We start from the raw sequence: 22,995 nt of genomic DNA, 5'->3' as shown, positions 1-22,995 counted from the left end.
AGAGCATACTATTTATTTTTCTTATAAAACACAACATCACACCAATTTATGTCAAGTAATTCAACTTAATTAATCAACTGAAATAAGTTATCAATTGGAACAATTATAGCAGTTACCTATAAAAATAAATCAACACCAGTTGCTAAAGTACCTGTAAATAGGACAACATTTGCCTGATTTTGTTAGCATCTTCTTTTGTCTTGTTAAAGTCCTTTGCTTAATGCTAGTTAGGTGCACAAATCAGAATATTCATTTCACTCATGGTTTTAAATTAGCTATGTTTATCTTTCAAAATTGCGCAGTGAGCTGAAGGAGGCGCTCACATGACTGAGGAGCGGAAGCACTGCGTCATTCCAATATGGCGTCGTGCTGAGCTTGTAGCTCAGCAACACAACGGAAAGTCTGTCGACTGCACACTGCACAGTTCGCTTCGAGACCCTCCACTGCAATTCAAAAATGTCCACACAGGAGGTAAGGTAAAGATAGCACCCTGAAACGTCTTGACAACTCCGAGGGAGCCCAACAGCGTCCAGAAGAAGAACTCTGAGGACGCCTCTGACTTCGCTTTGTATTTTCCAGGTAAACAACAATATAGGTGCGAGGACTGTTTATAGAGCAGTAAACAAAGTCTCGGATATATCAGACAGTTCATAGCGCTCTTTTCTATAGGTTTCGGGATTTGCATGTCTCCGTAAACAGTGTTAAATGAAAGGCTGTTCTGTAGTTGTGATTGAATGTTTTGCTTTTCCAAGTGTTGAGGAAACACTGGGTGTTTTAAACAAATACTCCACCTTGAGAGCCTTCTATGCCTTTTCCATAATAACCACGTCTGTAAAAGAGAAGTACAGCTTTTGGGTTTATTTATTTATTTTGGCACCACTGTCAGTGGAATATGTTGCTTAACCAGCTACATGTCTGTACTTAGACTAGTATTGGTCAACATCAAGTATCACATGTCATCAGTCAGCAAAAACATTTTTTTTTTATTTTTTTTTTTAGTTCGATTCAACTTACAATCGAAGTTAAAGGATATAGATTACTGAAAGTTGAGGATACTTCTGACATGTTATCCGCGTAGCCAGCAGCAGTTTTTACATTAAGTGACATGAAATCTGACGCACAGATGCCATTGGCACATGCCACTATGCTCAGTGACACTTCCGGTGGCACTTCCGGTTTTCAGTGGCATGTGTCAGTGGACAGTGGCATGTGTCACTAAAACCTGTGACACATGTCAATGGACTGCGTCTTGTCAGTTGCCGCGGTGCGTGTCGAACCTTCGGCAGTGACTGACACCTGCCGCTGGGTGTCGCTGCATAATGTAGATTGCGTGACACACGCACTTAACGGCAGAACGATATTGAATTAATTAACAGTATGTTGCTGTCAAACAGCAATATAACAAAGAGTGAAAAATTTAAGGGGGTCTGAATACTTTCCGTACCCACTGTATGTGTATATGTGTGTGTGTGTTTCTTGTTACACAGTTAAAATTATAAACAGAATTACATTTAATTTATGTATAATTATTATTTTACCATATAAAATATTAAAGCCAGATGATAATCTGGCGCTGGCCAATGTTAAATTTATACTGACACCTACCGACGTGCACGCAGCGTCATACAAAAATAAAGGATTACAGTAACGGATGCAAGTGTTAATGCGGTATTCGTAGTGATCCATGATAATTTTTTTCCCGTGTGTATCCTAGAATGGGTAATCTGCGTGATCACCCACATACAATAGCACTGGTAGGCTATTGCACAACATTCAGTGTCATCTGCCACTCAAATACAGATGTGCCACACACTGACGTCATGTTTGAAAAACAAATAATAAACTTGTAAATACGTTTAATGGACATTTATGTAAAAATCACTAAATTCAGCTTTTTATTTAGGATTTTTGTGTTACAATTACAGCTGCTCAATTCATCTGCCAGTCACAACTGGAGGCAACATACTGCGACATGATCGTGACAATGTCAGTGACACAGGACGCAGTCCATCGGCACATGTCACAAGTTTTACTGACACATACCACTTGAAAACCGGCTGTCCAAATGACACAGCTGAACTGTCCGATTTTCATTGGCATGTGTCAGTGGAGAGTGGCATGTGTCACTAAAAGTGTCACTAAAACTTGTGACACATGCCACTCTCCACTGACACATGCTAGGCCTACTGAAAACCGGCTGTCCAAATGAAACAGCTGAACTGTCCGATTTTCATTGACATGTGTCAGTGGAGAGTGGCTGTGTATCCTAGAATGGGTAGTCTGCGTGATCACCCACATACAATAGCACTGGTAGGCTATTGCACAACATTCAGTGTCATCTGCCACTCAAATACAGATGTGCCACACACTGACGTCATGTTTGAAAAACATATAATAAACTTGTAAATACGTTTAATGGACATTTATTTAAAAATCACTAAATTCAGCTTTTTATTTAGGATTTTTGTGTTACAATTACAGCTGCTCAATTCATCTGCCAGTCACAACTGGAGGCAACATACTGCGACATGATCGTGACAATTCAGTGACACAGGACGCAGTCCATCGGCACATGTCACAAGTTTTACTGACACATACCACTTGAAAACCAGCTGTCCAAATGACACGGCTGAACTGTCCGATTTTCATTGGCATGTGTCACTAAAAGTGTCACTAAAACTTGTGACATGCCACTGTCCACTGACACATGCCACTGAAAACCGGAAGTGCCACCGGAAGTGTCACTGAGCATAGCGGCATGTGCCAATGGCATCTGTGCGTCAGATGTCATGTCTCTTAATGTTAAAACTGCCTCTCCGCATAGGTTTGGTCACTTAAATTAGTAGTGACTGTTTTAATCAAACCTAAACATTTGCATTCATATATTATTTATTAAAAATGTGCACACATGCACAGCTTTCTGAGCTCCTAGTATAATTTCTCTTTCAATATATTTTTTCTTCACTGTATTCACATGATATTGTGGCAAGATTAATTCACATCACGAGCATGTGCCTACTTCCCTCTCCATGTGTCTTCTTTGTGCATCTAAGTTCCTGACAAACTAGATTATAAATGTTTATGGAAAAGCTTTTTCATTTTAAAAATGCAAATTAGAAGCATTTTGACAGATTTTAGAAGACTTTTGAACCCCACTGTACATCCTCATGTGAGGATGAGATTAGAATGTGATCAATAGTCTGTGTAATCAGTGATAGAATTTGGTCTTTTTTTTTTTTAATGCCGTAGGGCCCGAAACTGTGTGCCAGTCTGTCTGTTTTGCTTCCCATAATGATTTTGATTGTGGTAGACCAAACCATCCATGTTCTAGAGAAGTTTTTTTTTATCTGTATACGTGCAATATTCCATTCCCAAAGCACCAAAAAAAAAAGTTTAAAAAAATGCATGTATTAACTGATAAAATGCAATGTAATCTGCTTTGGTCAAAAGCATCTGCCAAATGGAAAAATTTTAATGTAAAACTGTTGATTTGAACTATACACTGGCTTTTTCTGTTCTTCATCAACTTTAATCTTTTTCTGCAGCAGTGATGTCACGGACAGATGTTTCTGCTGACACAACACCCTTCTTCTCAGATGATAATGAGGGGGAGGGGCCTACTGACAATGGGGTGGGTTCACCTCAGCCCGAGGAGGAGGAGTCTGCCAGCGGAGTGTCTGATAGAAGAGCTAAAGTGACTGTGATTGTACTCTGCTACATCAATCTATTGAACTATATGGACCGATTCACTGTGGCAGGTAACCAGCGCTATTAGATTTCAGCGCATCAGTGCTGCTATACAATGCTGGGTCCCTTTTAATCCAGATCAAATGCACAAGACAAAGACACACAGCATGATGATAATGTGATTTCCTTTTTCTTTTTGAATCAGAAGCCTTTTAAATTCCATCATGAATTCTAACCATACAATAATTGATTTAGTTTCATGTATTGTTGTCTGATGGCGTTATTTTAGTATTATTTATATACTATTGTTTATCAAAAAATTAAATAAGCTTAATTTTTTATTTTCATTTGAATTTTAGTTTTAGTAATTGTTAAATTCTTGGTCATTTTATTACTTAAACTTCAAATTTATTTCAGTTAATTGCCATTGCGACATTTATAATTGTTATTTTTAAGATTAAGTTCATCTACCATTTGTATTTTATTTCAGCTTTATTTTTATTTAGCTTTATTTAAATTAGGGAAAATTATTTTTAATAGTTTTAGCTTACAGTAGTCTGTCTGAGGTTACTAAACATACTTTTGCTATTAGAAGTAGAGACCTTGTTGAAAGCAAAGATATTTGTTGTTCCAAATGACTGTTTAATTTTTAAATATCTGTAGAAAGACTTCATTGTTGTTTTATTCTGCAAAACATATAATGTGCAATGGTATTTTAATTGGTCGGTAATAAACCGTGATAACAGTAGACTTCCTGTCTTACAGGTGTACTTCCAGACATTGAGCAGTTCTTCAGCATTAGTGATGGAAAATCAGGGCTACTTCAGACAGGTGAGTGGATTCATACCATCTGGGATCCATTTTATTATCATTATAATTATAATAATTATTATTTATTAACTTTTCAATCACTTTGATTCTTTATACCTTTTTAGTCTTCATCTGCAGTTACATGTTCTTGGCTCCTCTGTTTGGATACCTGGGCGACAGGTGTAACAGGAAGTCCATCATGTGTGTGGGAATTTTTTTCTGGTCCCTAGTGACATTAGCCAGCTCCTTCATTGGCAAAGAAGTAAGTCCTACATTAAACCTTTCAGACTTTGCAAATGCATACGGGATCATTTTATCCAGATACTTTCTTTATGTTTCAACGCAACAGCTTTCAGTATCTGATACGATGTCTTCTATACTGAACTGTGTATTTTAAAGTGTAATTTGGAGAGTAAACTAATAGGATAAATCTTCTCTCAGCATTTTTGGGCGTTGTTGTTGACGCGAGGGCTGGTGGGTGTTGGGGAGGCCAGTTACTCCACCATTGCTCCCACCATCATCGCTGACCTGTTCGTCAAGGAGACGAGGACCAACATGCTGTCCATTTTCTACTTTGCAATCCCAGTGGGCAGGTGGGACAATGCACAAACATACACTCAAACAATACTCTGTTTTTAGGATATTCACACTTTAGCTCTATGCACATTCACAGAATGGTTACATTCTCACACTCTGCCACATGCAGTTACATTTTCAGTTTTTTTTCTCCACACTGGACTAGGGTTGTGACGGTGAGGAAATTTTCCCACCGGTTAATCGACGTGTGACAACACCGGTAATACCGGTATCACCGCGGGGGCGGGGCGTTCCCTCTTTTCCTCGCTTTCCTTCGCTTTTAAATAGCTTGTAAAAGCGGTGTGGCCATTTTACTTTCACTTTTGAATTAACGGAAGTTCGGCGTTGTAGCGAATCAGCTCATGGGGAAATATGAATAATTAATCATAACTAGTTATAATTAATTATAAATATTTAGATCCGCTGTAGATATTTACTTGGACTCACTTTCCTCACTGGAGAAATGAAATCTGATCTGTGATGCGACTGTCGTTCGGCACGCTGCATTGAGCAGCCGCGTTCAGTTTTTAATTGTAGTGTCTATTCTTTTACTGAACTAAATGATTTTTATTACTATAAAAAATCAAAACGACGGTGGGGGTCGGTGACGCGGTGGGCAAGTGACGTAACCGGTGTTGCAGCTTATCACCGGTATCACCGTCAGCACCGTCTATCGCGGCAAGCCTACACTGAACAAAGCTGCATCTATATGTTTTCAGGCTGCTACAGTTGAGCACTTCCGAGAAAGAACTAGCCACCGAATATTTAACATTTTATGAGAATAATATGAGATTATTTGGCCAGACATTGTTAATGGATAGAGCACATTTTCATTTTTTTATTTTTCTCATGTAAATTAAAACGTTTGTTTAGAACATTAGTTTGTGCCCCCAAAACATGATTTTAAAGTGCTGACTGTATTAAATGGACAGCATAAGCTACAATGTGGACCAGGCCTGATCCCGATTTTCATTCAAATCTACTGGCCTTTCTTTCCTCAGTGGTATGGGTTATATCGTGGGCTCAAAGGTGAATGATGTGGCAGGGGATTGGCACTGGGCTCTTCGGGTACGTCTGCAGCACCAAACCTCTCACTGTTTATCTGTCTCTGGGTGGATTGTATGACACCTGCTTATTGCTTTAACCACAAAATCACACTTGGAGATTAAATATAATGATAACAATTCTCTGTAATTTTCTCACTTATTCTCACTTTCATTTTCTCTCTGCCTTTTTTGTTTGCTCTTTTTCGTTTGTTTCTCTTTGTAGGTGACCCCTGGTCTGGGGCTGCTGGCCGTGTTCCTCTTGTTTTTTGTAGTTCAGGAACCGAAGCGGGGTGCGATCGAAGCTCATCCAGAGCACACGCTGCACAGAACCAGCTGGATGACGGACATAAAAGCACTCTGCAGGAAGTGAGTCACTGAGAGCTCATTTTGCCTTTAAAGCATCATTTAAGAAGCCTTAGATTTTATGCAAGGAAATTTTCTATATCTGATAATGCTGCTTGATTGGCCTGAGGGTTTTTTCCTCAGTTATCAGGTAATTATTGGTGACCTCACTGCAGCCTGATCAAGGAAATGATAAAATATCTAATCGCTCGCAATAAGTGATTTTTTTTAATTTTTTTATAGATATAAGGGTAATGACCATTGCTCTTTGTGACTGCTGGTGTAAAAAATATATATTTTCAGTAATGTTTCAGCAAGTTTTTGCCCATGCATTGGAAGTCAATAGGGTCAAAAACAACATTGGATGCCACTGATGCATTTTCCAAAATATTTCCGTTTTTCAGATGAAAGTCATATAGAAGTCATGTAAAGTGTATATATTATATTATATTATATTATATTTATAGTACTAGTCAGAAGTTTGGTATCATTAAAATGTTTTTCAAATTTTTGAAAAAAGTCTCTTATGCTTTCGAATGCCATTTTTCTATATTATTATATTTTAAAATATAATTTATTCCTGTGATGCAAAGCTGAATTTTCAGCAGCCATTTCTCCAGTCGTCATTGTCACATGGTCTTTCAGAAATCATTCTGATATGATGATTTGCTACTCAATTATTATCAATTATTGGTGCTCAATTTATTAATAATCATTATCATTATCAATGTTAAAAAATGAAATTGAGTGGTAGTGTATCACAGTTTCCTTAAAAATATTAAGCAGCAAAACTGTTTTCAACATTGATAATAATAAGAAATGTTTTTTGAGCAGCAAATCAGCATATTAGAATGATTTCTGAAGAATCATGTGACACTGAAGACTAATGTAGAGTATTGACTGCTAAAAATTAAACATTGCCATCACAGGAATAAATTAGATTTTAAAATGTATTCAAATAGATACGTTTTTTATTTACATTTTTCACAATATTACTGTTTTTATTATATATTTGATTTAAAAAATACAGCCTTGATGATCATAAGACTTCTATCAAAACAATAAAAAAAATCTTAATTATTCCACACTTTTGACCAGTAGTGTAAGTGTAATATAGCAAGAAGTCGAAAAAGTGTATGATTCTTGAGCTATTTGTTGTGTAATTATTTGCAATAGCTGAATGTTTCTTTTCTGAACTAAATGTCTCTCTCTATTTCCCTCTTCATTTCTGTTGCAGTCCAAGTTTTATTCTGTCCACGTTTGGCTTCACGACTGTGGCCTTTGTGACGGGATCACTAGCCCTGTGGGCCCCTGCCTTTTTATTCAGAGCGGGTGTCTTCACTGGAGAGAAGCAGCCATGTTTAAAAGTCCCCTGTGACAACTCTGACAGGTATCAGCCCCTCATACACACCACCTCACTCTCTCAATACACACCATGACTTTGGCACACACTTTTGTTTTTTTTACTGTCTTTGTAGTCTTTTAATATTATGGTACCTAGGGATGTAACTATTACTGGTTTGACGATAAATCATGATAAAATACCCCACGGTTAGTATTACCGTTTCATCTTTTAATTATCATTAAAACCTTATTAGATTACCGCGATTTGAACAACTCGCGATAAATAAATACTGTCCAGCATAAAGCACAGTTTAACAGTAACAGTCTCACGTGCGCACAGCGCGCAGAGTAGTTTAGTTTTGAGTGAAAACAGGGCTGAAAAGCTTGGAGCTTTTAAAAGAGTGCTAAGGGAATTATACAAATGAATATATGATTGAATTATATGAATGTACCTCTGAAGGTTCTATGGTCACTATAACCGTGATAAGAAATTTTCATACCGTTACATCCCTAATACCATTATGATGTTATGAGCAGTGCATTTGTGCATGCTGTATTGTAAATATTCTTCTGTTAAGAACATGCACTCATAATGTTCTTCTAATCTCTTCCACACTGCAGTGTGATTTTTGGCATCATCACAGTTGTGACGGGCATCCTGGGAGTAGCGAGTGGAGTGCAGGCGAGCAAGAAGCTGAGGACCAGAACCTCTCGAGCTGATCCATTAGTCTGTGCTGCAGGACTCCTCCTCGCTGCTCCCTTTCTCTATCTGTCCATCATGTTTGCTCAGGCTAGCACTGTGGCCACATATGTAAGTCACTCACTTGACTTCTCCTTTGAACCTGTTTTATCCAAAAACAGTTTTTTTTTTTCATTTCAATGTTATATTGACTATAGTGTTGAATGTAGAGCAGTTTTATGCTGGTTAACTATTTTGTGTTCCCATCAGGTCTTTATCTTCCTAGGTGAGACATTCCTGTCTATGAATTGGGCTGTTGTTGCTGATATGCTACTGGTGAGTTTCCCTTCCTCCCATTTTATCCACTACCAATTAAAAAGAACAATGAAAAGATTAGATTTTATTATACACTCATCCTCATGTTTTTACCAACTTGTATGCTGTTTTTTTCCCCATAAAACACAAAAATAGAATTGTTTAAAGAATGTTACACAGTTATTGCCATTCAAGGACATAGTGTTCAGTGTCCACAAATTTTCAAACTCTAAAAAGGACAAGAAAGCACCATAAAAGTAGTTAATATGACTGGCACACTATTATCAAAGTATTTTAATGCAGTGGTTGTCAATCAAACTTCCAAGGGGGCCACAGAATGGCTTAAAATTATTTAATTATATTTTTTAAAAATTAATTAAAACAAATAAGAAGTTAGAAAATAAAAAATCAAGATGTAAATGGATACATCTAAAATGATGGATAAATCAGTAATATTTAAAAAAAATTAATTAAAACAAATAAGAAGTTGGAAAATAAAAAATCAAGATGTAAATGGATACATCTCAAATTATGGATAAATCAGTCATTTTTTTTTTTTTTTAAATATAAATCAAAATCTAACAGAATCACAAAATTAATCGTGTTTAATGAATTTAATTTCAACACTTTCTGTGTTGTTAAAGTTTGGTCGGTGCCGATAGCCTCGTGGTTTGTGCGTCGACATACAGTATAGCTGTGCTCACCCGAGTTCGATTCCTGTCTCGAGGCCGATCCCACTCCCCTCTCTCCACCCAGTGCTTTCCTGTCATCTCTGTACCGTCCTGTCCCAATAAAGGCATAAAAAGCCCATCAATATAATTAAACAAAATAAAATAATTAAAAAGTTTGAAAACGAGCAGTGTTGTTGTAATTACAACCGAAATACCAGAGGAAATATCTTGGCTGATATTGTCTTTGAATATTGTGTTGGACAGTGGGAGCCACACAGGTCAAAAAGGTTGAGAAAATGCTTTAAAGGAGACATATTATGCCCCTTTTTACAATATGTAATATGAGTCTCTGGTGTCCCCAGAATGTGTCTCAGCTCAAAATACTCCACAGATCATTTATAATATTATTTTGAAAATGCCTATTTTGAGTGGAAGCAGAAACACGCTGTTTTTCGTGCCTTTCTCTGTAATTGCAAATGAGCTGCTGCTCCCCGCCCCCTTTTCCAGAATAGAGCTGCGCCATTACAGCTCGTACTTGCTAAAAACATCTGTTTTGGTTCTGATTATCATGTTTATCGCACTGAAATCATGCGTTTTAAACCATATGAGTTTAAACTTCTGATATACGGTTGTCTGAGAACACGCATCCGAAGCACACGGACAGAAAGCGGCTGTCACAGCATGCGAGTACTAAACTAAGTTCTCATTCACACACAAGTTTACGTTAAAAAAACACACGAGTTACAAAAACAGTCGGTTATGTCTGTGATGGTAAACTGCTGGGAAATAAATAACATGTTTATTTTAGATCTGTGTGGCAGCAGCAATATACAGTAAATAAATCAATAAATCCACTGCTCTCTTGTCTCCTCTGAGGCTGGGACTCTAAATAGTGTTCTGTGCTCGTCTGTGCAGCCAAAGGCAGAACAGTTAGCATGTTTTGCTCAAACTTTCACCATGGCATTAGAACTAATACACCGTTGTCGCTTGCAAAATCAAAATGACGGCACTGTGCGTGTAATCTTACAGATTAAGGGGTGGTAAGGAATATTATAATAAGATCCCTTTGCCACGTCACCAAGGGAGCGAAATCAGACGCGCTCGTTTTCTCAGACGCTTGCAGAAAAAGGCTAACCAAAACAAAGTTACTGGGTTAATCTTTTTCACGTTTCCTTGGTTGATATATGCACCAGGGACCTGATTATAGCACTTAAAACCTGGAAAAGTCAGATTTTCATGATATGTCACCTTTAAAAATGTCTTTTGTGTTCCAATGAAATATCAACAGCACATGTTTGGAACAACATGAGGTCTCTTTCTTCATGTTCTCATTTCTCTCTTCTCTCAGTATGTTGTGATCCCCACACGGCGCTCCACAGCGGAAGCTTTTCAGATTGTACTCTCACACTTGCTGGGCGACGCTATTAGCCCTTACCTCATAGGAGTGGTACGTCAGTCTCACAATTGCACAGAAAAAGTCTTTCAGAGTTCTTTTTAAAGTGTTTTTTCCCCCTCTCTTAAGGTGTCAGACTCGATAAAGAAGTCTGATTCATACATGTGGGAGTTTCGTTCACTTCAGATGTCACTCCTGCTGTGTTCCTTCGTGGCCGTGGTGGGTGGAGCTTTCTTCCTGGCCACGGCCCTCTTCATCGAACAAGACCGACATCTGGCAGAGAACTACGTGCCCTCTGGTGAGTGAAATCACTGATGACATCCCAGTCTTGTCTTAGATTAGAGCCCAATTTCAGGACAATCTTGGAAGTCCTATTTGTGTTTGATTGTTTATTTTAGTATTTATATTTAGTATTTAGTATATATATATTTAAGTTTTTGTCATTGTTGCACTTGTCAAGGACAACATTTCTCAAACTTAAGGTTTTTAAAGTTTATCATGTAATATTTATATTTTATTTTATTTCAGATTTATTTCAATTAATGATTTTTTTATATAGTTTTAGTTATATTCTGTGTATTTTACAATGGATTGGTTTTAATGGCCACTAATAATCCTGCTTTTAAGAATTAATTTTAAAATAAATATTGCTGGTTGAATACAGCCTCAATGTCTATGAATGGCATTTTGTGCCTTGCTGTCATAAGTGCCTTACTGTAAATGTGTGTTTTTTTTTAAACGAATCTATAAATATTCCTTTCAGTCTCTTCATTGAACAAAATGCTGGCTAATTGTTATAAGTAATAATTTCCATTTGTGGGTTTTGGCTAATTCTTTATATGTAATTCTCAGTCACCTAATTTTTTAGGGTCATTATAGATGCTTTGGAAATATAACATACTGACGTGTCTTTTTATTTTTCAGATGACGCACCAATTATTGTTCCAAAGAGAGGGAGGTCCACTAAAGTACCGGTGTCAAGTGTTTTAATTTGAGATGATGCAAGGATTTGGATGATTCTCAACACAGGGAACAGCACTCTGATTGGCGTAGGCAGATAGAGCCAGTGCCGTCAGCAGCCAATCCTGGACCAGTAATCACTGATTGGACTATCTCCACAATAAGGAGTTTTATAGTAATTTATTATGCTTATGTTTTTGTTTATATCCTTAACACCCCTATTGATTTGGGACATTTTGGACTAAATAATATCAGTAACATCTTACCTGGTAGTCCTGTGTGCTTAGACCATTCTGCTTTCCCCCGGATGTGTCCTGTGGGAGGTGAACACGTGGGAACATTTCATTACCTTTAATTGAAACTCATCAAGATGTGTTTTAGAATTCATGTAAATTATATTTGAGATGTTTTTATTGGAGGGGATCTCAATTGATTTTTCAGATTGCTGTGTATATAGGTTCTTAAGTCAGTTAACTAAAACCGAGGTACTCTCAAAATTCTGTTGCATTTGTTTTCATCAAAGCTGGACTATGATTAAGAACTAGCGGAGTCAGACTGAGCTTGAGCAGCACTGAAGCCTGTATGTGATCTGCCTTTACAAACTAAAGTCTTTCCTCCTGTTTTAATGTCTTTTCTTCTATACTAACAGTTGAGCTTTTAGGGTCTTTTAGGAAACACACCGAAAACAAACACTAATGCTGCTGTAGCATGATTCAGATATTAATTAACTTGATTATATATATATTTTTAAATAACATTGTTACATATACTTGTTGCAAAGGTCTGGTTTGTGGCTTGTTTTAATTTGCACTTTTAACTTTTTTTGTTTTGTTTTGTTTTTTTAATTTAGGCAGTTTCTTGTGCATTCCCTCTGCTGTGGATGTTTTCCACACTATTCTTTTGGGATAATTTGCAAACTTTGCTTACTAATCTTGTTTTGTAACCTTTTTAAAAAATATTAAATGAGAAGTGTAATCTAAGTTGTCTTTTTGATCGGTTTTCTTGTGTTAAACTTGTTTTAAATCGGTTACCTTATTTCTCCTTACAGCACATTGAAATAAGGGCGAGTATTTTTATTTCTGCTTTATATCTTTCTCTCTCTCTCTCTCTCTTGCAAGTTTGCATTCTCTCTCTCTTTGCAGTGGCAAGAACGATGATCAAGGTTTTTCAGTTGCTGTGGTTTCCTGTTTGTAGGTGGGATGTAGAGATGCAAGCCTGTTTGGTAAATTTGCTGTGAAAATTAGTCTCGTGAATGAATTATGAATACTGAAGCGCCTGAATCGAAACATGCGTTGTCTTTGCAGTGGAACATTCGGTGGATGTTGTGCTTGTGAGAATACAATGTACCAATATGTCATTCCTGTAATTTGTTTGTGTAGGTTACAAGAACACCACAAAATGCCACAAGAGTGGGAGGCAAGATTGAGAAATTATGACTCCCTGTCCGCCATAACGAAGCGACTAGTTAATGCTTACAGTTTGAACCAATGTTTTTAACATATATATTTTTTTAACTCCCTCTCATTAATCTCTTGTAAAACTGTAGGGAAACACCTGTGTTCTGTTATACTTTATTTACGAACATTATAAAGCATGAATTACAACTCAATTGTTGATTTTTTTTATTTTTTTTTATGACCAATTATTATTTGACGGTAAATCTTGCAATGGGACACCACAAAAATTGTTCTAATGTTGTCAATTGCTCACCCTAGTAACTCAATGTCAAGATAACATAATGCTTTTCTTACTCTGTAAGGTTTAATGCCTTAATGACTTTATCTTCTGAGTCTAATATCTGACAAATGATGAAAAATAAAAAAAAATGCTATCAAATCTGCATGGCGGCAGAAAAACCAAGCAAGAAACCAAACCTTCAGATATAAGAGATGAGACGAGGAGGGAGGTGAAATGAGCAAGAGAGCAGCCAGTTACAAAGATGAAGAGAGGGGAAAAAAAGATGCTGACTGGTGCAAGTGATAGAACGACACTTTCTCTGAGCCTATGAGGAGACAGAGAGCAAGTGCAGCGAGGAAAGTTCTTCGCGGTAAAGGCCCTTTAGATCAGGACTCACCTCAGCGGCTCATATGAAATAATAAAACTTAAGGAATTAACTTCAGCAGATATGAGCAACTGGCATTAAGCAACTGACTACTGGGATTGCTTAAATTTGGGTTGGGAGGTGAACTAAAGGGGAGAAATTGAGGAACAAGGCGGGAGGAAAATGGTGGCACCTTCAGTGTGAGCTGTGAGTTAGGTGTGATTTATACAGACTGCAGTGTGTGTGTGTGTGTGTGTGAATTGGTCGGCAGTTTAATTGCAGGTTTCTGCTGAGCAGAACGTGTGGTGTCTTGATTGACTTGATTGCTGCTACTGATACTGGTAAGCTTTTTACTTTATTTTCTCTTCAAGTAAAACTGGCATATCGTTTTGTGGAGAAAGTTTTCTGTGCCATGATACAGAGAGCTTGAATTTGAATACAGTAATACTCAGTCATATCTCTTTGATTTTATTTGCCAATCACACTTTTTTTTCTACAAACCTCATTTCTACAAACTGTAAAGAAATCCTACAATATATGATCTGTCACTTTCAATCAGTGCACCTTGGGTTTTCTTCTATGCATGTAACATGCCATTTAGCACCAACTTGGTTGACATGATTGACAAAAGGTTTCAAATTGCCATGAAAATTAATCAGAATTATTCATCTTCCTCAATTTCGGGTGCTGACTTCATATTAAGACAATAATTGTTTCAAAACACATAGGCTAATTGCCTTTGCAAGTCATCAAACATAACGTTTTGCCAAAAATATTTATTTAGATAATTTATTTTCTTACTAATTCACTCTAAATGCTGGCTTGTAATATGGCTGTAGTTTGATAAAGATCAGAGGGTCAAGAGTTCTTCAACCGCAAATAAAACCTCATTATCACATTCACCGTCTTTCGTCAAGCCAATTACAATAACATTAACGCTTAGATTTTTTTTACTCATGCTTTTAATTCTGAATAACCATTATTACGTATGTGAATCATTTTATGCATATAAATGAGTCCTATTTTGTTGGATTTATAATAATAAAAGTGCATGATAAAGTGCACTATAATATTGAAGAGTTCATGATTGTCTATGAAATGTCTATCAGAATAATGTTGGTTGCGCAAGGCAACTTTGCTTGTACTTAGATTAGGAAAATGTAGGTAAGGCTGCCATTTGCCCTGCTTTTTTGGGTTCTGGGTAGTAGTTCTCTAGAACCTGACAGCTCTGGGATTAGAGTGAGGCCCAAAACCTCTCATAATGCCTCGTTTTTTCTCTGCAAAATACAGGAAATCCGTTTCCTGGCACTGAATGTAACCACAGACAGCCACACACTCACATATATAGAGATGTGTAAAAACTTGCATGGCAGGTGATGCTGAGTGAAATTTCGCAGATTGCGAATTTGCCTAATTAAAACTGGCAAAACGTTTTAACTGAAAAGTGCCGACCACTCAAGGGATTTTTAAAAATGTTACAGAGAAGAGCTTTTTGTATCCGTTAAAAGGCACAAAGTGATCCATGCTGGGGTAATCAGGAGTTTATTTGATCTTTTGAGTGTTATACATAAGTGTTAAAATTAGCAGACGGTGTTTATAAAGCAAATAAATAGTGCATTGCAAAAATGACTATTAGGAAAAAGGAATTTATATATATTGTGATGTTTATACTCAAGTTAAAGAAAACAGTCTAAAAATGAGATAAAATACACTTACGGGTGTTTCTTAAACTTTAATGCTTTTATGTCCCAGATTTGTATTAAAACAATACTGAGCACTAACTTTTTTCCCTTTTTGTTAATTTTTTGTTGCATTAAATTTATGTTGTTATTTATGTTTTGTTTTGTCACATTAAAATGATCTTGAAAAGTTTTTTTGTAATCATACTTAAAAAAAAAAACAACAATTATATTTCCTGCTTTTTAAATTCTGTTGTGTATGGATTTTTTTTACCCATGTCCAAACCCAAACTTTAAATTTTAAAACATGAAAATACATCATAAAAAATTGAGAATTACATATTTAAATCTTTAATAATATAAACAAAGGATGTTTTTTTTTTTAGTAAAATTAGACATGTGATGTGTGAATAAAGAGAAATCAAAGTAAATAACATGTTATTCAAATATTTTAATTATGTGTTATTTCCAGTTGAGCTGTAAATTTTGTAGAATTTTGCAAAGTGTGAAAATATTTCATTGTGTGCATAGGATGCCCAAAATGCAAGCTAAGAAATTATCCTTAGCACGGGAGTACATCATTTTATTCCAAAAATATTTAAAATGCAGTTTTACAACATAACACAATCTAACACAATACATCATTTGAGATGTGATATAAATGGCACTGTAAGAATTTAATATATGAACTTTTTGACATTGTTAATAGACCAATTAAAATAGTGAGAGAGTTTCTTTTCTGAAACAGAGACTGTATATAGATTATTTGAAATTAAAATTTTGAGTTATAGCTGAAGAAACACCTTTATATTCAATATATGTATTCTCTAAAAACAAGTCCATATGCATCACTTCTCTGGCTTCTCAGTTAAATGAATAGATGTTAAGATGTTTTTACTGGAAAACAAGATGATACTGGTTAAGAATAGGATTTTTGACATGTACAAACGACTATTAGACATACTAGTCATCAACACCAAGTTCTGCAAGAAAACAATCCACAAAGATGCAAGATAGTTAAGACATCTAAATGTCCATGGTGGAGATCAGAGCAGCTCTTCGGTTTTAAGAACAGTATATTAAATGATAAGGAATAAATTATCATGATTAAAGAGCTCATGGATGGAAGATTTGTGTTTTCATCTGTTTCTTAAAGATTGTGAGGGACCAGTACTTATTGCTAACATTAAGAAACAAAACACTAAGTAAACCCTCTTACTGCTTTTTCATTTGTATAGTTAAAACAGGTCAGCTTCATCAAAACCAAATGAAATGAGTTCACCTGACCTTTCATATGTGGCTTCATTTATACAAAATGAGCGTATGGTAACATTTCCCTGGTTTAGTCACACTAACCTAAAACCACAGATTCAGAAGAATGATGTTGCTCTCTGCTATGGCCAAATACTGCCATAAATCAATGTTCTTGCGTTGCCTTCTCAGTTATGGACTCCACTGCACTGCTGTCTGTGGTGGGCGGGGCTCTCCTCCTGTCAATCATCCTTGTAACCAGTCTTTGTACATACTGCTGGGGGCATAAACAACCAAGTAAGACCTCCTAACTCTTATCTGTAATAAAAATAGTTTTTGTCTCATCAAAGCTTTATGTTAAAAAGGATGTTTGCGGTATACTTCAATTCAAATAGATGTAAAACTCACCGTACAACATGGCTTTGCACAACTATAACAATAACCCTGTGAAAGAGTTGTATGATGTACACGATACACGAACATTTATAATCGAGCTATAGAAGGTTTTTTGTGTAGTCGAGCTGCAGTCACCATCTTTCTGTTCAAGAGTACATGACGCAGTGCAGTCGACAGTGATGTGACATTTGAACCGAGGCATCGGAGCTGGATGCCAGACGAAGCCTCGATTCGAGGCTTGTGTTGTTAACGTAGAAATCATGTCACAAATGACAAACAAAGCCTCACTTTCTGTCCAGTCACGTGCGCGATTCATCTTGCGTGTCGGAATGTTCGAACCCCAGACCTTACTTTACGAGTAAGTTTTCATTCAGACTTATTCAATTACAATTTTAAAAAGCCAGTAATACAAGTAATAGGAAGGAAACAAATTATTTCAGGAAAATAAAATATTTGCCATATGCAATTCATATACATTATTCTTCTATTAGCCTACATCATATTGATATTCGAACTGGCATTTAATGCCACAGTTTAATGGGTAGCCTAAATGAATTTATCAGAGGGATAAATTCAACAAACACACACGCTGTCAGGCTTTTATTTGTGCACGCAACATGAATCGATCTATGGCATATGTGGTTATGGAAGGCCAAAAGGGACAAAAACACGTGAATTTTAACAAGTCAACAACACGTTAAATACGTGTATTTCACGAGTACTTAACGCGTATTTCACATTGTTTGTGTGAAAAATCAGCGCATTAAATATGCGTATTCAACACGTATATAACATGTTAAATACGTGTAAAATATGCATTAAAATCTGTTTGAATGGGTCAATGTCATTGGCTGCTGAAGACTTGGGTCAAACCATCTCTGTGAGCTTTGAATGGTAATTCATAGACTAGGCTACCACCATTTAACATGCTATAGATCAGCGTATTCAGCCTATTTATTTTGTCCTTATTTGTCTTTTTTTTTGTATAGCCTATATCAGCGGTTCTCAAACCTGTCCTGGAGTACCCCCAGCCCTGCACATTTTGTATGTCTCCCTCATCTATCACACCTGATTCAACTAATCAGCTCATTAGTGGAGACTAGTGATGGGAAGTTCGGAACATTTTACAGACTCAGATCTTTGAGTCTCGTTCAGCAAAATGAAAGAATCTTTTTTCGAGTCATTTCGTTCGTTCATTTTAGCAAAATGTTACGTGTTACTTCCCTAACACATCTACTACTTACGCAAACATTGATCACACTACAAACAAGACAAAACTATAATGCTATAAGAAACAGAAAATATGAATTCATTGTTTACTTGTATCTTTAGTCTACGCTAGCTCACCTCACCTTATCTGACAAGTCTTCGGGTTTGAGTCGTTCGTTCATCATGTGACAGCCCCATAAGCTTAACCAATGCAGTCTGAGCTGGAAAGAGAACTGATTAGTTAATCTTTTGAGTCTTCAGGTTTTTCAAGTCGTTCGTTCATCACGTGACAGCCCCATAAGCTTAACCAATGCAGTCTGAGCCTGAAAGAGAATTGATTAGTTAATCTTTCGAGTCTTTCAAGTCGTTCGTTCTTCTGTCAAGTGACGTGACAGCAACCTTTCCATTCTTTACAAACGGGTGCATAGTTATTATTATTATTTACTGTTACAGTTATGTGATGCGTTTCTGGTCTCAAATTGTATTTCAAATTTATTTCTTACAGTTTATAAATGTGTGAATTTCTGTCATGATGGTTCTTTTCCTGTGGTAATAAAGAGTTGGTTATGTTTTAAATTTTGTACATATGATGGTGAAATCACTTTGATAAAGCAGAGATGCTTGTTTTTTGTTTTTTGCATTGGTTAAGCTTATGGGGCTGTCTCGTGATGGACGAACGACTCAAAAAAAACAGAAGACTCGAAACAGGTTAACTAATTCCAGTACAGAACCTATAGGATGATGCGCATTCGCGACTGAACGAATCGCTTCCTGAGACGACTCATTCTTCCCGAGTCACATTAAAGATTTGCTCAAAATGAACGAATCGTTCAAGAACAACCCATCACTAGTGGAGACTGCAAGACCTGAAGTGGGTGTGTCAGATATAGGGAGACAAAATGTGCAGTGCTGGGGATACTTCAGGGAGAGGTTTGAGAACCACTGGCCTATATAATTAATATATTTAAATTGCAATTTTATGAAAAATTAGATAAAAATAAAATTGCTTCACTTTTCTACACTCATGCCTTTTTGTAAATAAACACATTAGTGGACATTCTAGCTTTAACAGTGATCAAACTTAAGTTAGCATCAAAGCATTAACATTTGTGTGGGGAAATCAGTTACAGTGAAGGTAAGCAAAAATGGTTATACAGTTAATATAATTTTAGACCAGCTCCAACACACCTGAGCTAATCAAATTTTTCAGGACAGTGGCCCTCCAGGAACTGAGTTTGACACCCCTGCCCTATAAAGTCATAAGAACGATAGACTGCACATACGTTGCAATCATTCACAGCTCTAAAACAACATGAGGCTGGTTTTGTGAATAGAAAGTTTGTTGTACTGTAGGTCTATTGCACATGTGAGCTTTCAGTGACATCAATTCTGAATTAAAATAGTAATGAATATGTTAACACACTGACCTACTGTACATTTCATCGTGCAGATGATTTGTATGAATGTATGATAACAAGCTTGGATGTCAGCTGGCCTGGCTCAGTCAGAGTCTGTGTTCTGTCAGTGCTTGTGGAAGGTAAAGTAAGTGGGGACCTGAAAAAATGAGTTAGCATTAATAGCACGGTCTGATTTGAGTAAACTGCTAGTTAGGTTTGGAACCCGCCTAGGACTTTAGTACAGTAGAATACTTCTGCTGTCAGGAAAGCCAAATCAAGTTTTTATATCTGTTCGGACCCGAGTACAAGCTTTCATTCTAATCCTGAAATTCTTTTATAAAGTCTTAAATACCTGTTACGTTCCCCTAAGCATCTAGGGGTCAGGAGGGGAAGTAATGGAGAGAAGAAAAAAAGTAACGAGGAAACAAAAAGCGAGAACACACTTAAATCCTCTGTCCCAGAGTGAAGATGACACCAGTTGATATATATAAACAGAAATAATTTTATTTACAAGACAGAAAAGAACATAATGTAAATGGGAGCAAAGGCTCAGTGGAGAGCAAGGCCTAAAATGACAAACAAAATAGTTCACTAACTAATTTAAGAAGGAGCTCTAACTAGCCTTAAAGAAAAGAAAAGAAATATACAGCCAACTTCCCTCACATCCCTTGCTGTACAAAAACAGAGGCAAAAAGCAGTATAAAAAGAAAATGGCACTCTCCCCCTACAGCATCCCTCTTAACACACAGGCTAGTATTAAAAATCACTCGAGACAAAAGAGCCACAATACCTTTTGCTCAATCTCAACCTGGAACAATATCCATTAACAGTTCATGCTGAAACTCAATTAGCCACTGCTAATACACAACTATTGTCTCTGCATAAAAAACACGCACAAAGTTCAGTTTAGAAACATTTTGAGTCTCCCCCTCCCTTGCCTCACAGTGCTTTGATCCAAATGACTGCTTTCCTCTTTTACATCACCTACACACAAGTCCGGTGAACAACCCGCGGCAACAGTGATAAAGTAGCCCAATTCCACAGGAAAACCGCGGACTTGGCAACACTGTGAAGGACAGTAATGTCTACAACGGACACGAGCTCTGTCACGGCGCGACCACAACAGCTTTAAGTTGTCTAATTTGGCATGGTCTCCCTGCTGCACTAATAGTAGTAAGCCATTCCTCTGTGTATACATATCCTTACAAGTACAATATTAGCAGTATTATTTGTGTCCCCTTCAAAAATGGCTCATGAGAAATTGTATGTTTATTGTCCCCCCCTACTGTTAGATGAGATTTACGCCCCTGGGGCCTCATCTATAAAAAGAGGTTTCAATAAGCGCCACCTGCTGGCGATAGCTGTAAATGTAAGCACAATAAAAGCTCACGTTGTTAAGACAGATATTGATTACAATGGTCTGTATCTTAAACCTGCATTAATTGCTTACCTCACGTGAAATACGCGTATTTGACGTTGTTGAAGTGTTAAGATTCACGTGTTTTTGGACCTTTTGGCCTTCCATATGTAGCTGCTTTGTCCGACGGAGCTTCTTTTACAGGCTTTTGGCTACTTTATTTTTTACTAACCACCAGATGGCACTGTTTTCGACACTCTCGAAGCTTTGAATCTTTTCCCGGCACAGTCAGAGAAAAGCCTCAGTGCTTCATGAAGCTTCGTTCGCCCATCACTACTGCATGACATTTCAAAGATTGAATACGCGTAGTGCATCACCTGTGTCTTTTACTGAGCATGCGCAGAACGCAGAGGCCAGTTAATCAGATTGTCGTTCTGGGCATGCTCCGTAAGAGAGACAGGTGATGCACGACGCATTCTTGAAATATTTGATGTATGTGCTGGTTGAAGCCGACCAACAGTTATTAGTATCTAGGTCTGTTAGCCCGACTTCGTAAAAACATATATAAATCAGGGCTGTACGTTAACTTTTTTTTCACATAGCACTGGTGCTACAGAGGTTGAAAGTTTTGTAGCACAGGCCAAAAAGTTGTAGCACAAGTATAAAACGTCTGTTATCATGTCTGAAAACAAACACATGGCGTTCATCACTTAAACAGGCACTGATGTTCCACACGGAGCACAAAAAATACAAACCATCACGAAAATTGTTTTTAGACAAAGTTTTCTTAATTTGCTAAAAATGGAAGAGTGCAGAAACATAACACCTCTTACACCTTAACAAAATATAAAATAAAAAAATAATGGCAGACATTTAGGCCAAAGTGAGCAAAGATAAAATCTTTGTCATCATTTTATCTTTGTTATTAGAAAATAAGAACAAAGATATACATTACAAATACACATAATATACAAATAAAACAAACAGGGCTTTATTTTTCAGGTACAGTATTTAGCAGTAACATTCAAGAAATTGAATGAACAAATATTAAAATAAGCACACCTCTAACTACCAAGTATAATCAATCTCACACACACAAACAAGCACAACGAAATCAACACACACTATTAAGCGGCTGTGTTATGAACATGCAAAACTGTATTGCAGGCGTGCTACAGTGGTAAATGTATTCATCGCACAGACCAGTTTTTTCGTAGCACGTGCGACATATATGTCGCACTGTACAGCCCTGTATGTATTTTTTAGCCATTTTTCTAGTCTATATTTTCGAAAAAATATTTAAATTTTTTTTTTAAATGCACATTTTAAAGGTATTTAATTATGAATGAATTTAAGCTTTTAAGTATTAATCAATATATTTTAGCCTCCATATAGTTCAGTCCAAGAAAATACATTCACACATGTATTATTATTAAACGTTAAATCATTAACAATCTAGTTTTGATAGGCTATTCCATCCATATTTGCATTTAGTCTAAATGTAGGCTATATTATAAGAACTGAAATGTATTTTCTTGCCTCTGAAATACATTTTGAACTATATGGTTGAAACTAAATATATTTTCAATTTCATATATTTATTTCATTTAGCTTCACTGTTTACAGCATATATTTAGCATATATTTAAAACTTTTGTCCAGAAAAATATTTTGTCTTATGGAATGATTTAGTTTGTTTATTGGCTATATTTTATTTCTTTTTTAGCATCCATCCCTCAGAGGTCCAGTGATTCAGAATACCCAGCGTAAGAAATCAAATCTTGCATAGCCTCTGTCTTACAGGATCTTATATATATATATATATATATATATATACATATAT

General features: G+C 36.5%; 2 protein-coding genes across 3 annotated transcripts in view; both read left to right on the top strand.

The window, feature by feature from the left end:
* The first annotated feature begins 311 nt into the window (after positions 1 to 311).
* LOC107739389 (protein spinster homolog 1-like) lies at positions 312 to 13,495 on the top strand. 2 transcript variants are annotated; one of them, XM_016551490.1, is made up of 13 exons: positions 312 to 579; positions 3,549 to 3,758; positions 4,453 to 4,518; positions 4,623 to 4,759; positions 4,939 to 5,090; positions 6,075 to 6,141; positions 6,343 to 6,485; positions 7,699 to 7,851; positions 8,427 to 8,616; positions 8,755 to 8,820; positions 10,819 to 10,917; positions 10,993 to 11,161; positions 11,788 to 13,495. In XM_016551490.1, exons 2-13 carry the CDS (start codon positions 3,551 to 3,553, stop codon positions 11,856 to 11,858), a joined length of 1,521 nt encoding a protein of 506 aa, XP_016406976.1. In that variant the 5' UTR covers positions 312 to 579; positions 3,549 to 3,550; the 3' UTR covers positions 11,859 to 13,495. The 2 variants fall into 2 exon arrangements, with proteins under 2 accessions (XP_016406976.1, XP_016406975.1); XM_016551489.1 differs by having other exon boundaries at positions 3,546 to 3,758.
* Positions 13,496 to 13,837: 342 nt separating this feature from the next.
* Positions 13,838 to 22,995, top strand: part of LOC107739392 (uncharacterized) — a 12,519-nt gene continuing 3,361 nt past the window's right edge. Inside the window, exons 1-4 of the mRNA XM_016551492.1 lie at positions 13,838 to 13,870; positions 14,136 to 14,205; positions 16,987 to 17,091; positions 22,879 to 22,918. Of these exons, the coding sequence (XP_016406978.1) occupies positions 16,989 to 17,091; positions 22,879 to 22,918 (143 nt within the window). The 5' untranslated portion in view covers positions 13,838 to 13,870; positions 14,136 to 14,205; positions 16,987 to 16,988. The remainder of the gene's footprint in view (positions 13,871 to 14,135; positions 14,206 to 16,986; positions 17,092 to 22,878; positions 22,919 to 22,995) is intronic.

The sequence above is a fragment of the Sinocyclocheilus rhinocerous genome, unplaced genomic scaffold, assembly GCF_001515625.1.
Source record: "Sinocyclocheilus rhinocerous isolate Xijiao unplaced genomic scaffold, SAMN03320098_v1.1 scaffold2300, whole genome shotgun sequence".
In the NCBI taxonomy this organism is placed as follows: domain Eukaryota; kingdom Metazoa; phylum Chordata; class Actinopteri; order Cypriniformes; family Cyprinidae; genus Sinocyclocheilus; species Sinocyclocheilus rhinocerous.
Note: the sequence above shows the minus strand (reverse complement) of the source record. Positions and strands in the feature narration are given on the sequence as shown.

What these genes read in the sequence shown, in the direction of transcription:
- LOC107739389 (XM_016551490.1), top strand. Translation starts at nt 3,551, where the DNA reads ATGTCACGGACAGATGTTTCTGCTGACACAACACCCTTCTTCTCAGAT. An exon ending in ATTGGCACTGGGCTCTTCGG is followed by an intron (nt 6,142 to 6,342) that starts GTACGTCTGCAG and finishes TTCTCTTTGTAG; the next exon opens with GTGACCCCTGGTCTGGGGCT. An exon ending in TTGTTGCTGATATGCTACTG is followed by an intron (nt 8,821 to 10,818) that starts GTGAGTTTCCCT and finishes CTCTTCTCTCAG; the next exon opens with TATGTTGTGATCCCCACACG.